The sequence below is a fragment of the Centruroides sculpturatus genome, unplaced genomic scaffold, assembly GCF_000671375.1.
Source record: "Centruroides sculpturatus isolate CEXI.00-Female unplaced genomic scaffold, Cexi_2.0 scaffold1159, whole genome shotgun sequence".
Classification (NCBI taxonomy): Eukaryota; Metazoa; Arthropoda; class Arachnida; order Scorpiones; family Buthidae; genus Centruroides; species Centruroides sculpturatus.
In genome coordinates this window covers 226,105-241,989 of record NW_019385414.1, presented here as the reverse complement: position 1 = coordinate 241,989, position 15,885 = coordinate 226,105, and the positions used below count along the sequence as shown (strand labels likewise).

Genomic DNA, 15,885 nt, shown 5'->3' with positions numbered 1-15,885 from the left:
TTTATTGACATCAGATTTGTTAAATTTCACGGAATTGTGCTATTTTTCAACTCTATTATTTATTCTCTGGAAAATAATAGACTCTAATAAGTCTTACTAGAGTCTATTATATAAACTTACTAGTCTTCCACTGTGAAAAACAACAAACTGCTAAACGCTCTATTACTTTGTTTTCAAAAACTTCCTTCTCTGTCAGCCGAGGGTCAAATGGTTAACAAATTGGTTACTTCCACTCAGGGAAATGTGATGGTGTCATAAAACTTTATAAAATGATTAAAAAATACCAATGAAAGGAATTAAATTAATTTCGGTCAAAGTTTTTTAGAAGTTATTCGCTTTATAATAACGCGATTATAAGCGAAGAAGCGCGCGCCGTAGCTGCAGCTATTTTTAGTAACAGCGACTGGCGGGAAATTTGAAAATTGAAATCCGAGATCACGCGCGCCATAGTGCCGATTCGGCACCAGTAATTAAATAAAAATAATGAGACGCTTTAAGCAAAAACTAAATTGCGCATCGTAAAATTGAAGAAAAATTAGACAGGTAATAATTTTTTCAGATTTTTCACACAATTAGAATTTTTACACGAGCTAATTAAAAATCGATTAGTGCCTAATCGGCACTAGGCGCGTGCCGACGGGTTAAGAGGCACTCGAAGACGAGGTTGTAGAATTAAGTGCTTTATTTCTTATAACAACTCCTATAGCTAGTCCGCTGAGGTTACTGTATATAGCTTTTCGGTTAAAATCAAAAGAAAAACATCCAGCAACGAGTTGCTTATCTTTTCCGGTAACACTTAAAAGTGCGTGTGTGGCGCCATCTGTTACGATATTTTGTTTCGTCAATATTTACATTTTTAACTATTATAAAATGATAAAAAGTTTAATCGTGAGGTTAAAGATAAATTTTCTAAATTATTTTAAATGCTAATAATGAGTAAAATCGTCATTAAATTCCATCCTATTCCAGATATAGCAGGACTCTTTTGACTCTTTTATCTTCACTTCACTCGGACGTTAATCACCAAAATTTAATAGCGTCAATCCCCATAAATAGACAAAGTTTCTTGCAAAATTTCAGAAATTTTTATGAAAAATCACTTCTATTTCGGTGATCAAAACGTGAAGAAAGCTGCAAACACGTGGCTAACCCGTCAGCCAGATGCCAAATCGCGACGGATTATCTGTGTTCGGCTACCAATGCACTCTGCATTTTAAAATCAATTTTAACGTTTATATTTTATACATTAAAGTACAAATCAAATTAAATATTATTAGATTTCGCAGATTTTTTTTCTCAATAGACAGTGTGTTTTCAGATAAAACCTCTGTTAAATATAAAATTATTTAATGTAGTCTTAATGCAGATTTATTGTTTCGTTATATTCTAATACTTATAATAACAAAGAAGGAAATTTGAAACTTTCTCATTTCTTTTCTTTTTCGCTTTAACAAAAGTTTCTCGATACATAGTCTTACGTTATTTACTATTGTCAATACATGGCTACTTTTGTTATTAAACAACGAAACATCAAAAAAAATTAAAATACACTAAGTAAATTGTATGCACGTCATCCTTTATTGTTTATCCTTTCATGTTTCTATTATCATTTTGATAATTTTATGATCGAAAAAATTTTTTTATAAGTTTAGATTCCCATAGATCTTAACTTTAATTCCAAAATTGAAAATTCTATAAAAGTATCTAGAACAGAGAAGAATTGGAAAATTCTAGTTGAAGTTAGTTAGGGGTGAATTATTGGGCTGCAATGTGAAAAATTGTAGAACTATAAACTCGCACTGGCTGTCTGTCCTTTCTTAATCTCGAGAAAGGTGTTACATAGACGAAAGACAAGACCAGACAGGCAAAACATAGGTCCAGGAGAGTCGGATTAAATGTATACGAACTTACGCTTCGAATCGGAAGTGACGTTATTTCGATTGAAATATTTTCTCCCGAACGTAGTTTATATACATGACAGCCATGACTGTATTGTTAACAGGAAAATGTGATGAACAGTGGCGAGACACTGCTAAACTTATGTGAATTGTGAGAAGAAATTGACGCCCAGCATTGCCACATTGTTTAGCGAAATAGATTTTATAAGAATATTTGTATTTATAATAAGTTATTATTTCTAACGGAAACTGAATCAGTTTTTGTTTCAAATTGTTTAGTAAACAATATTTATTGTAAAGCTTGCAAAATTATGATAGCTGTTATTATATTTCGTGTACTAATGAGTTACCTATTAAGCCGTTATTATCTGCCCATATAATATTGGCTTAATTATTATATTTATTTAATTAATAACAACACTCTGTTGGTAAGCAAATAATTCGAGTATTAAAAATACACATCGGCTCGAAAATAAAGCTTTAATTATATATTTTTGTCTGAGGTTATTAATCGTATAGAATTTATATAAAAATCATTTGTTTCTTCAAAAACTTTTGATATAAGGAAAAGCTTCATAATTTATGTGGGTGTCTTCATTTTGTTGTTTGTTCCGTCGATGTTTATAATTAAATAAATAAAGATTTTAACAAAGTAAATATAAAAATAGTTCCAATCTACGAAAAATTGCGAAAGAGAATTAAAGCTGGAACAAGGTAATAAAATAAAAGATATATGTAGCGCAACAAATATAGTTTATTCCATATCATGTAGGCCTACTTGTGAAAAGCTGAAAAATTACACAGAAGAAATAAAAAGGAAAGTAGGAGTAACAAGAGTTTTCAAATTATAAAAAGTCAAAAAATACCAATAAAAATTTTTGTATGAAGATTAATGAAAGGTGGTTAAAAACATTATAAAAGAGTTAATTATAAAGGGAAAAAATCATGTATTGATATGTCAATTAGAAGATAGGTAAAATAAAAACGCGAAAATTCAGTGCACTATCAAGAAAGTTTAACTGTTAATATATGCATTTTAAAAAGGATGTGTTTCAGTTACCGTTTCTTTAATAAATGTCTGCAAGAAAAAATGACGTTGCAATTTACCATTAGGCTATATAAAAAATTCTGTAATATGGAAAATACATGTTTATATATTTTATTGTGTACACCACGGAATAGGAGCGCCCGAAACGGTTGAATGCCCGAAACGCGTAGCGGTGTTTAAGATATTCTGAAATAAAGAATGATGTTAAAGATGTCCAGTGTCTTCCTACGCACCCAGTTGTGAAGTTAAGAATTTTAATGTTTTATAAATATCTCGTTGAATTACATACAGTAAACCCCCCTATAAAACGGGTTCATATAGTTCGGATTCCCATATGACGGCGAAAAATTGCGACCGTATTCGTATAAACAAGCTAAAAGAGACTCATGTAATTCGGTAAAACGTCATCTCCGACTCGTGTCGCGACAGGATTGGTCGAATCTAGACCAATAGCGGATTTGCACAAACCGTTGAGTTTAAACGAGCAGATGACCTACTAAAAATCATCTATTATCATCCATATAAATTATATTTATATTAATGATGTCTCCAAAGTTCAGCAAAGTTTTTGCAGAAAAATTATTTATCAGTTAAGCACGCGAGCGCCATTCGATGCACCGCTCCGCGACGAAAACAAGCTTAAACAATGGCGTGGTTGAACGGCGCACACTAGGTAAGTAATCTTACAATTTTTTGTTTATAGCATAGTTTATAATTGATTATTGCCAAAAAATTATACGTATTTTGGAAATGTTGAGTCAAATTAGTCTAGAAGCGATTAATTTTATGGAAGAAAACCTTTCAAACAGCCTTAGTCCGTAAACTGCATACGTGTCGGGCTGTGATTGGCTCATGTATTTAAGGACTCGTAGAAAATGGATTTCATAAAAACCGGAAATTATCTACCGTGTTATAGGGGGATCGATTGTTTTTCAATCTGTCTTTCGATACATTTTGTTATTCTTTTTGTGGTTAATTTACTAGAAAATACATATTAAATTTTTAAGATTAACAAATTAATTCATTGTTTTAAATTTTTATAATGTTACAATTCGTTATTTAATAATTTATTATTAATCTGTTGATAAATAATGTGTTTAAATGTATACGTTACGCTGGGAGGCAAGTATAAAGAAAGATCGATAAGAAGTTTTTATTCTCCTACGGACTTTCCTTAAGTAGATTAAATGTAAAATGTATTTTCTGAAAAATAAAATCTTTTTTAATGTTTTTTAAATGTACACTATTTTTCGTTTTAAAGTAAGATCTTAAATCTAAAAATTAAATATTGAATTACGCACTTGTTTGTTTTATATCTCGATTTAAGTCTTAATGTGTTTTTAATAATAATAGAATAAATATGATATTTCTTTCTTAATCATCTCCAAAAGAAAAATAAGAACAAAATCGATTTTTTGTGCAGGTATTCTACTTCAGTACATTTTAAAAATTCAATGGTTGCAGCCAGTGGCAAAGAAAGATAACGATTGTGAAATTGTAGTCAACAAATTTAAATGTTTAAACCTTAATAACTCCTGTGCTGACACATTAAACTCTTCGATTATCCGGCTGTTATTAGCTTTTACTTATTACGAATTATTTTAAAATATTTTTATTGAATATTACACGTAAAGATGAAAATTTAAATCCGTAGTATCAAAATGCACTTCACTCGTGAGTGTATTAAGTGCATATTTGTGATTGAATAATCTATTTCGATGAAGTGTCTGGTGTAAGAAACACGCGAAATTCCAGTCTTTATAGTTTTCCCGTTAATATACCGTCTTTTTCAATGCACTTGTAAGTATAGTTGTTTGAAAGGATATTGGTCTCATCTATTAAGTATTATTGGGCTGCAATTTGAAAAAAAATTGTAGACGTATAAATTTCCACTGTCGTCTGTTTTTCTGTTCTTCCTTATTCTCGATAACAGACTTAGATAGATAAAATCTATCTAAACGAAGATAGAAACACTAGGAGCAATCGGACCCGATTAACAATATACAAACGTCTGGTTTGAAGTAGAATTCACGTGATTTCGATTCAAATATTTCCTCTGCAAACCGTTAGATATATGATAGGCACATTTCTACTATTGACAAAAAAAGTGTGATATACAAGAGCAAGCTTGATTTAATTTAAGGTGGATACAATATATTTAAAATTACATAAATTAAAAACATGTTTAAAAATTACAGCTCGGCATGTGTCTTAGTCGCATTAAACAATTGATCGTTCATATTTTTATTGTTTCTATACAAAAATAATTATGTCCTATCACTCAATCTCGTAATAACATGTTATTATGTTCCCTTTATACTTCCCAGCACAAATAATTTTATTATTCTCTGACAACAACTTTTGTGTAATTGGAACAGTCAGATGTCACACTCAGCATAAGTGTTCTTCATGATTTGAATGCCATAATGGGTACTGAAGTAAGTAATACGTTTGGGAAATCATAACGTATTTAGGAGTTAAGTAACAAAATTAAGAATCAACGTAAAACGAAATTGTTAAATTTCATTCAGAGTGTTAAGAGAATTTTGAACTAAAATGACGTGACTTCAGGTTTGCATCGAAAGTTCGTATACAATTATTCGGACTCTCCCCCTCCTATGCTTTTAATATCTGATGTCGATTTTCATCTATCTAAGACCGTTCTCAATAAAGGAAGGACAGACACAGTGGGGGTTTATACAACAACGATTTTTTCATTGTTCATTTTTTCATAAAAATCATCAATACAAATAAAGCACTAAATATATACGTCGGTATTGACATTTCTATCACGGATTACAAAAGAATATATTCGTGTAATCCACAATAGAGTTAAAAATAAAATCTTACTGCAAATATTTTCCATTCGGTTTAAAGATTACAATTTATTCGTTTCATCTGTAAAATATTATTTATACATCTTTTACTTATTGTTCGTTTATGTTTAAAATTGGCGACGTAACACGGAGGTCTCTCGACACAGCGAACTCTCAAAGCACGAAAATAAATCAATAACTAAACACGTAAAAGGAGTGAGGACCATCGAGCTTATTCACAATATCCAGAGTTTTAAGGAGAAAAATATTATTTTTCAAATATGAATTTCGAGAAAATTAATACAGCAGAACCCCAATTATACGATTGATCGGGTTTACTGTAACTATATTCAGTTTGCATTAAAATTCGAATATTATTTTTCTCATTTTTCTTTTATGTGTTCACAGAATTTCTAATTAAATGTTGATATACTTTACCTTTATAAATTTATATCTTATTTTATTTTTCTGTATTTTGATAAAATGAGATTTACTTTAATAAGCTCCATTCGTCCTTTTAAGATAATTGGTTTAGAATCAACCAATGGTTGTTTACGTTCAATAAATAGCTTTAATTAGCTTCTCTAATTGATAATTTCCTTTGTCGGTCTGTCTTGTAGTCTCTTCATTGAAGTATTTGTGTCGCCGGCGATGTCTAAATCCACGCAAAAGAAAGGAGAAAATAACATAGAAAACATCTCTCGAGTAGTCATCACACAGAAATCTTTCAGAAAGTAAATAAATATTTTAATTTTTATAACAAATTTTAAACATTTTAAAATAATTATATTCGTTTCTAAAGAATTGCTGCTAATTACGCCTCGAAAACAATTAAGTTTTATACTTTTAAAATAATTTATAAACGGACAATTATTAGCGGATCGTCGCTTAAGTAAATTCGGACGTTACATAATTGTTAATCTTCTTATTATAAGAAATATCGAAGTATGTCGAACACTTTAATAAATTTATGCTCGATTGTTAAAGACGTTAAATTGTTCGCTACGAAAATAAATTAATTTTGGACAGGATAAATTTCATTTCATAGCGAATCGACAAGAGAATGTCTCAGGTTTGTATTGTGCTAATAGAAAAAAATAGTTAAATGAATTTCGTATTATTCAACACACAAATTTCAATATCGCAATTTAGATTCCAGTGTAAATATTTGAATAAATACAATGTATATTATAGTTATAACATATATAGACAATGTTTAATCAAAATTTCAATTATTACATCTTATTTGTAAAGTTATATGATTACATATAGTTTATATTACACAATTATATTTGATGTAATTTAATGAAGATCGTGATGACTTCTAATAAACAATCGAGCAATTATTTATTGTGACGTTCTCGCAATGCCGAACTGTAATTTTTAATTACATTTTTTTTTTTCTAAAATATATTCTCTTCGCTTCATTTTATTAGTCTTGCCCCTGTACATCATACTTTCCTACTAGCAGAAGAGTCGTCTATTTAACTCTTTTCTCGAGATTGAGGGAAGAAAGACGGACGGACGGACGGACGATAGTGCCAATTTATACGTCTACAATCTTTTCTAATTGCCGCCCGATTAAAATTTATAAGAATTTTCAGACTTTGAGCAGATAAAATTACTTTTTAATTCGATTTTAAAGTATTTATTTTGAAATTACGTTTAAAAATACAAGTGCAAAAACGAAAAATTAATCTCTTTATTTCATTTTTAGTTTGTCCTTTATTACATCTAGAAATAAATAAAAGAGAACAAATTTCTTTTCAACATTTCACGTGTTTACTACTTATGTTATTTCTTAAGAAACAGCTTAATGTTTTGTTAGTTAGGATAATCTCAATTATATAGAACGATAGAATAAAATATCCTCACGAGAATTACTTTAAACACCAACAACACGGGTGTACTCTTCCAGCCACAATCAGAAGAATCGGCAACGTCTTCTACACCAAAGCACAGTCGTAACATATTGGACCTGTCCCGTCGACACTCCCCGTCCGAACACAAACACGTGTCTAATTGTCCGGCCAATTTCTGTTTGTTCAACATATAAATGCTGTTGTTGCAGCGTCTGTTACACGTATTACCGAGCAACATCTCGGAACAAAGACTGGTGTAATACTGAAAAGCTTCGGCACACACCGCGTCACTCAGACACGTGCTCCGAGCCACCCCACAGTCGACGGGAGCGAGCTGTCGTTGTCCGCTAGAATTGTCGTCGCCCCCGTTCCAGCAGGACCGTATTCGATTTCGCACGGTTCGACAGTAAGAGTCGTCGGCGCAGTCGCAGTGTAAAAATTCGAATCCCAGGAGGGTGGTGGACAGATCGACGATGGATATTCGACACACTTCCGAGCAGTTGTCGGTCAGTCCGTATCTCTCTCGCTCGCAACTGATTCTGTAACTGTGCATGACCAAGCCGCACAGGTGTGTGGCCGTGCACTTGTTCGTCACCTCTTCGCACGTGCTCTGCGCCTGCACGTGAGACGAAAGTACACCGAGAAATAAAAGAGGAGTGGCTTCCAGTAACATATCGACTGTCGAAATCGCCGGTCGGAAAGGAGTAACGCGTAAGTGGAGGATGACGATTTTATATCGCGTTGCTACGTGACGGCGCAAACTCTATGATATTTCGAGATAAACTGCAAATAGGAAATGATGCGACGTTTACTTATTTCCGACTTGACGTTTTATGCATTCCTTTTTTTTTGTAAATTAATTCTCGGAATCAAATACCTTGGTTAATTTCATTCGTAATTTTTCGCATTTAATTAATACTTTTTGACATTTCAATTTTGAATAGAACTAAAAATTCCTCCGAGAATGGAATATCAATTCGAAGCATTTATTAACATTTTTCCTTTAAAAATGTCATCGGTTTTTGTGTTACGGATTATTAACGCCGTAAGCTAATTTATGTCTTCTCTCTCTATTATTGTTATTCTTTACGAAATGCTGATTTTAATAAATAATAATTTAATTTAAAAGTCTGCTATAAAATTTAATATAAATTGATTTAATTATTCTTCGTATTGTAAAAGTAATTAAAAATATATATATAATTTTAATATAAAAGTAATTAAACGAGCGTGTGCGAGTAAAATTTTTAAAAAGTTCCTAAAAAATCGAAAGATAATTTTAAATGTCAAATATGTTTTCTATATTAAAGAATTGTTTTCTATTGCACTATTTCTATGAAACTATTTCTATTCATTTAAAATAATAATCGTCGCTTAAATTTTTGACTAATTCGAGTTTTGTCTTTCGTTGTAGTTTCGCTCCTTGAACTATTTTTGAATCGTGAGGCACTCGCGAAGTTTTTTCAATTGTATAGGAACAATTGTAGAAATATCAGGAATGCCTGACTATTCTACAAGTATGTCTGTAGTTAAGTATAGATAACAGTATGTGCATTATTTAAAATTGTGTATACAGATATTAAGGGGCACTAAAATACGAGAATGTAGATAGGAGTTATTAAGCTTCAAACAGGGTGAACAAACACACACACTAACATACCGAAATTACCCCCGAACTTTCTTACGTTCACATTACGGAGGGTTATATTTTGACCGATCGCCAGAATTTTTCTCTATTATATATAACAACCGGGGAAGTAAAAATATGTGGATTTTAACAATGTTGAGTACAATATACTTGTTATATTCTATACACTTTGTTTAATAATAATATTTAAAAAGATATTTAAAATTACTAAAGCAAAAACTATATTTTTTATATTTAAAACATTATTTATCGAAATAATATTTTGATAAATATTAAATAACTAATTAAAATATCATGAATATTTAAATCTATTGTTAAATGCGAAAAAATCTTACTTAATTCCTTATAAACTAACATCATAAAGAATAATTAAATATATGTAATTAATTATGATGTTTATTAAATAATAAAAGTCATTTTCTATTTACTTTTTATAATTGTTTAACAAGTCGATTTATTTCTTATATTTAATCATATTTTTCGTGTTTAAATACACGTGCCTTTAACGTAAACTTTCATACTTTTTCATATTTCATGTATTATTCAAGAGAAATAACAAAGTAAACATTCGTTGATGTTAACGTTTCTGCATTTAACGAGTTATTTTCAGTAATTTTACGGTAGAAATATTTCAAAATGAGTTTTGTTTTTGAAGTCGTTAGTTTGTTTGTCCGTATACGGCAACGCAAAACATCGGCCATCATCTAACGAGAAGGATGCCTATAAGGAGTACTTTTTACGAAAAAAACGATCCCTATTTCAATGATCCAAACGTAAAAAATGCTGCAAACACATAACTGATGAGTTAGCCACGTGTTTGCACCTTTCCACTTTAGCTTGCGCCAATTATTAGCTGTGTTCGGTAGTTTTATCTACTCTGTCTTTTAAAAATCAATTTTAACATTTATATTTTGTATATTTAAGTACAAATCAAATTAAATATTAAATATTAGATTTCACAGATTTCTTCTCAATAAAAAGTGTTTTTTTCAGATAAAACCTCTGTTAAATATAAAATTATTTAATGTAGTCTTAATGCAGATTTATTGTTTCGTTATATTCTAATACTTATAATAACAAAGAAGGAAATTTGAAACTTTCTCATTTCTTTTCTTTTTCGCTTTAACAAAAGTTTCTCGATACATAGTCTTACGTTATTTACTATTGTCAATACATGGCTACTTTTGTTATTAAACAACGAAACATCAAAAAAAATTAAAATACACTAAGTAAATTGTATGCACGTCATCCTTTATTGTTTATCCTTTCATGTTTCTATTATCATTTTGATAATTTTATGATCGAAAAAATTTTTTTATAAGTTTAGATTCCCATAGATCTTAACTTTAATTCCAAAATTGAAAATTCTATAAAAGTATCTAGAACAGAGAAGAATTGGAAAATTCTAGTTGAAGTTAGTTAGGGGTGAATTATTGGGCTGCAATGTGAAAAATTGTAGAACTATAAACTCGCACTGGCTGTCTGTCCTTTCTTAATCTCGAGAAAGGTGTTACATAGACGAAAGACAAGACCAGACAGGCAAAACATAGGTCCAGGAGAGTCGGATTAAATGTATACGAACTTACGCTTCGAATCGGAAGTGACGTTATTTCGATTGAAATATTTTCTCCCGAACGTAGTTTATATACATGACAGCCATGACTGTATTGTTAACAGGAAAATGTGATGAACAGTGGCGAGACACTGCTAAACTTATGTGAATTGTGAGAAGAAATTGACGCCCAGCATTGTCACATTGTTTAGAGAAATAGATTTTATAAGAATATTTGTATTTATAATAAGTTATTATTTCTAACGGAAACTGAATCAGTTTTTGTTTCAAATTGTTTAGTAAACAATATTTATTGTAAAGCTTGCAAAATTATGATAGCTGTTATTATATTTCGTGTACTAATGAGTTACCTATTAAGCCGTTATTATCTGCCCATATAATATTGGCTTAATTATTATATTTATTTAATTAATAACAACACTCTGTTGGTAAGCAAATAATTCGAGTATTAAAAATACACATCGGCTCGAAAATAAAGCTTTAATTATATATTTTTGTCTGAGGTTATTAATCGTATAGAATTTATATAAAAATCATTTGTTTCTTCAAAAACTTTTGATATAAGGAAAAGCTTCATAATTTATGTAGGTGTCTTCATTTTGTTGTTTGTTCCGTCGATGTTTATAATTAAATAAATAAAGATTTTAACAAAGTAAATATAAAAATAGTTCCAATCTACGAAAAATTGCGAAAGAGAATACAAAAAATAAAGCTGGAACAAAGTAATAAAATAGAAGATATATGTAGCACAACGAATGTAGTTTATTCCATACTATGTACTTGTGAAAAGCCGAAAAAATACACAGGAGAAATAAAAAGCAGGAGTAAGACTTAAAGAACACGCCGCCGATTTGAAATAGAGAAAACTAAACTCAGACATTTACGATGATTGCACAATGAATAATTGCAATATTAACAAAGAGAAAGAAAGGATTTTACACAAAGAAAAAATTGATACAATAGAAAAGTCAAAAAAAATCATATTAATAAAAATTTACATATAAAAATTACTGAAAACTGTTTAAAGAACATTATAAATAAGTATAAGGAAGTTAATTTTAAGGAAGAAAAATTGTGTATTAATATGTAAATTAGCAGATAGGTTAAAGAAAAACCCGAAAATTCAGTAAAAAAAATGTTATAATCAATATCAATATATATTATAAAGGTAAGTGTACAATGTGCGTGCCGCTAAAACTGAAAAACGAGTCCCGGTACGATTAAGGGAGTTATATGGTGTGAAGAAGGTTCCCGTTTTTACCCGAAGGGCGTGCTGTTGAAGATATAAGGGCTGGAAGTTTCGCCCTCTAGAAATTTCTAGAACATTCCAGAACATTCGAGAGTATTCGGAAGCATTCCACAACATTCCAGAATGTTCCGGGATGTTCTGGAACGTACGGGAACATTCGGAACATCCTATGTCATCGTGGAACATTCCAGAACCCTCTAGAATATGGTGGAATGTTCTGGAACATTGTGGACCAAAGCCTTTTTTGTATGGGTGGGACTAACCATTGGTGGGAGTATATAAAGCAAGATCCGTCGTGGGTTCGAACGTCAGTTTCTTATCAGTGACGAAGGAAAAACTGAAAAAGTGAAAATTCCATTATTAGAAACGTTTAGAACGTTCGAAATTTTCGACAAACACTTCCAGTTATCCCCAATTCAACAACAGCAAACGAGATCAATACATGCTTAAAAAAAATCACATCTCTGTCCACACATACAAATACTGCGACTAAGAAAAAATATGAGAGTTGAATTCTCGAAAGACGAAACAACAGCACATTTTGCTCAAAACTTTTACAAATAGGCGAAGGCACATATCCCCCCCTTGACCAAACGACTGGCCTCATTAAACTCGACAGTGATTTTTGCAACATAGCCACTACCGAAAACAAACCCATCGACCAAATTTATCCAAACATTGTTCACAACTATACCAATCCGGAGTGGCTATTTCAAAGGGCAATTTTGGTAACTAAAAATAACATTGCCGATGATATCAACTTTAATACAGTATTCAAAAGAAAATTCCCGGTGAGGAGAGAATATACAAATCGATCGACACGATGGTAAACGTTGAAGGAAGTGTCAACTTCCATACAGAATTTCTAAACTGTTTGCGAGTACCAGGAATGCCATTACACTACCTTCGACTGAAAATTGGATCTCCGATAATACTACTGTACTCAGAAATCTGAACTCACCAAAACTATGTAACGGAACAAAGATGATCGTCAAACATCTATCGAATAACATCATCGAAGCCGAACTTATGACTGGAAAGGACAAAGGACAAACAGTATTTATCCCCAAAATACCACTGATCTCTACTGAACTGCCATTCCAATTTAAAAGATTGCAATTTCCAATCAAATTACCCTATACCCTGGATAAGAAAATGAAAAATGTTGTTTATAAACAAGTATTGTAAATAGAATATGCTTTCAATAAAAATTTTTAATCTCTTATATTTATAAATTTATTTAAAATATAAATGTATATTTTAAATTATGTAAAATTTATGTAAAAAGTAGAATAAATAAATATTTTTAAAAAACAATATTTTATTATATAAAGGCTTTTAAAAAACAAAAAACAATTTTAATATCTGAACGAGATGAAGAAAAACCTGTTGAAAATTAACATCACCACTGCAGGCTAATTGCTGTTCAGTGCCCTGTAGAGAAATTTTAACTGTAAATATATGTATTTTTAAAAAAGGATGTGTATCAGTTAGCACCTCATTACTAAATGTCTTTAAAGAAAGGAACGTTGCAATTTTTCATTATATAAAAAATTTTGTAATATGGAAAATACATGTTCATATATGCACTTGTTATATGCATATTGCACTGGCTGCTACATTGATGCGTCAATAGTAAGTGGAAGTGCGAGGGAGCAAAACACTGTTCGAGTGTCAAACTATCATTGATGTGCGTGTTCATTCGACAACCGGCCAGATATGAATACAGTAGAACCTCTATTATCCGGACCTCCATTATCCGGATTTTCGATTATCCGGATTGTTCAAAATAAACAAAAATTTTANCATAGCGAATCGACAAGAGAATGTCTCAGGTTTGTATTGTGCTAATAGAAAAAAATAGTTAAATGAATTTCGTATTATTCAACACACAAATTTCAATATCGCAATTTAGATTCCAGTGTAAATATTTGAATAAATACAATGTATATTATAGTTATAACATATATAGACAATGTTTAATCAAAATTTCAATTATTACATCTTATTTGTAAAGTTATATGATTACATATAGTTTATATGATACAATTATATTTGATGTAATTTAATGAAGATCGTGATGACTTCTAATAAACAATCGAGCAATTATTTATTGTGACGTTCTCGCAATGCCGAACTGTAATTTTTAATTACATTTTTTTTTTCCTAAAATATATTCTCTTCGCTTCATTTTATTAGTCTTTCCCCTGTACATCATACTTTCCTACTAGCAGAAGAGTCGTCTATTTAACTCTTTTCTCGAGATTGAGGGAAGAAAGACGGACGGACGGACGGACGATAGTGCCAATTTATACGTCTACAATCTTTTCTAATTGCCGCCCGATTAAAATTTATAAGAATTTTCAGACTTTGAGCAGATAAAATTACTTTTTAATTCGATTTTAAAGTATTTATTTTGAAATTACGTTTAAAAATACAAGTGCAAAAATGAAAAATTAATCTCTTTATTTCATTTTTAGTTTGTCCTTTATTACATCTAGAAATAAATAAAAGAGAACAAATTTCTTTTCAACATTTCACGTGTTTACTACTTATGTTATTTCTTAAGAAACAGCTTAATGTTTTGTTAGTTAGGATAATCTCAATTATATAGAACGATAGAATAAAATATCCTCACGAGAATTACTTTAAACACCAACAACACGGGTGTACTCTTCCAGCCACAATCAGAAGAATCGGCAACGTCTTCTACACCAAAGCACAGTCGTAACATATTGGACCTGTCCCGTCGACACTCCCCGTCCGAACACAAACACGTGTCTAATTGTCCGGCCAATTTCTGTTTGTTCAACATATAAATGCTGTTGTTGCAGCGTCTGTTACACGTATTACCGAGCAACATCTCGGAACAAAGACTGGTGTAATACCGAAAAGCTTCGGCACACACCGCGTCACTCAGACACGTGCTCCGAGCCACCCCACAGTCGACGGGCGCGAGCTGTCGTTGTCCGCTAGAATTGTCGTCGCGCCCGTTCCAGCAGGACCGTATTCGATTTCGCACGGTTCGACAGTAAGAGTCGTCGGCGCAGTCGCAGTGTAAAAATTCGAATCCCAGGAGGGTGGTGGACAGATCGACGATGGATATTCGACACACTTCCGAGCAGTTGTCGGTCAGTCCGTATCTCTCTCGCTCGCAACTGATTCTGTAACTGTGCATGACCAAGCCGCACAGGTGTGTGGCCGTGCACTTGTTCGTCACCTCTTCGCACGTGCTCTGCGCCTGCACGTGAGACGAAAGTACACCGAGAAATAAAAGAGGAGTGGCTTCCAGTAACATATCGACTGTCGAAATTGCCGGTCGGGAAGGAGTAACGCGTAAGTGGAGGATGACGATTTTATATCGCGTTGCTACGTGACGGCGCAAACTCTATGATATTTTGAGATAAACTGCAAATAGCAAATGATGCGACGTTTACTTATTTCCGACTTGACGTTTTATGCATTCCTTTTTTGTAAATTAATTCTCGGAATCAAATACCTTGGTTAATTTCATTCGTAATTTTTCGCATTTAATTAATACTTTTTGACATTTCAATTTTGAATAGAACTAAAAATTCCTCCGAGAATGGAATATCAATTCGAAGCATTTATTAACATTTTTCCTTTAAAAATGTCATCGGTTTTTGTGTTACGGATTATTAACGCCGTAAGCTAATTTATGTCTTCTCTCTCTATTATTGTTATTCTTTACGAAATGCTGATTTTAATAAATAATAATTTAATTTAAAAGTCTGCTATAAAATTTAATATAAATTGATTTAATTATTCTT

At 31.4% G+C, this 15,885-nt stretch overlaps 2 protein-coding genes across 2 annotated transcripts; both read right to left on the bottom strand.

The window, feature by feature from the left end:
• Positions 1-7,601: 7,601 nt before the first annotated feature.
• On the bottom strand, positions 7,602-8,297 carry LOC111638735 (growth arrest-specific protein 1-like). Its single transcript, XM_023384486.1, has one exon. The coding sequence runs from the start codon at positions 8,295-8,297 to the stop codon at positions 7,602-7,604; it is 696 nt and encodes a 231-aa protein (XP_023240254.1).
• Positions 8,298-14,638: 6,341 nt separating this feature from the next.
• LOC111638742 (growth arrest-specific protein 1-like) lies at positions 14,639-15,398 on the bottom strand. Its single transcript, XM_023384500.1, has one exon. The coding sequence runs from the start codon at positions 15,390-15,392 to the stop codon at positions 14,697-14,699; it is 696 nt and encodes a 231-aa protein (XP_023240268.1). The 5' UTR covers positions 15,393-15,398; the 3' UTR covers positions 14,639-14,696.
• Between the last annotated feature and the right edge of the window lie 487 nt (positions 15,399-15,885).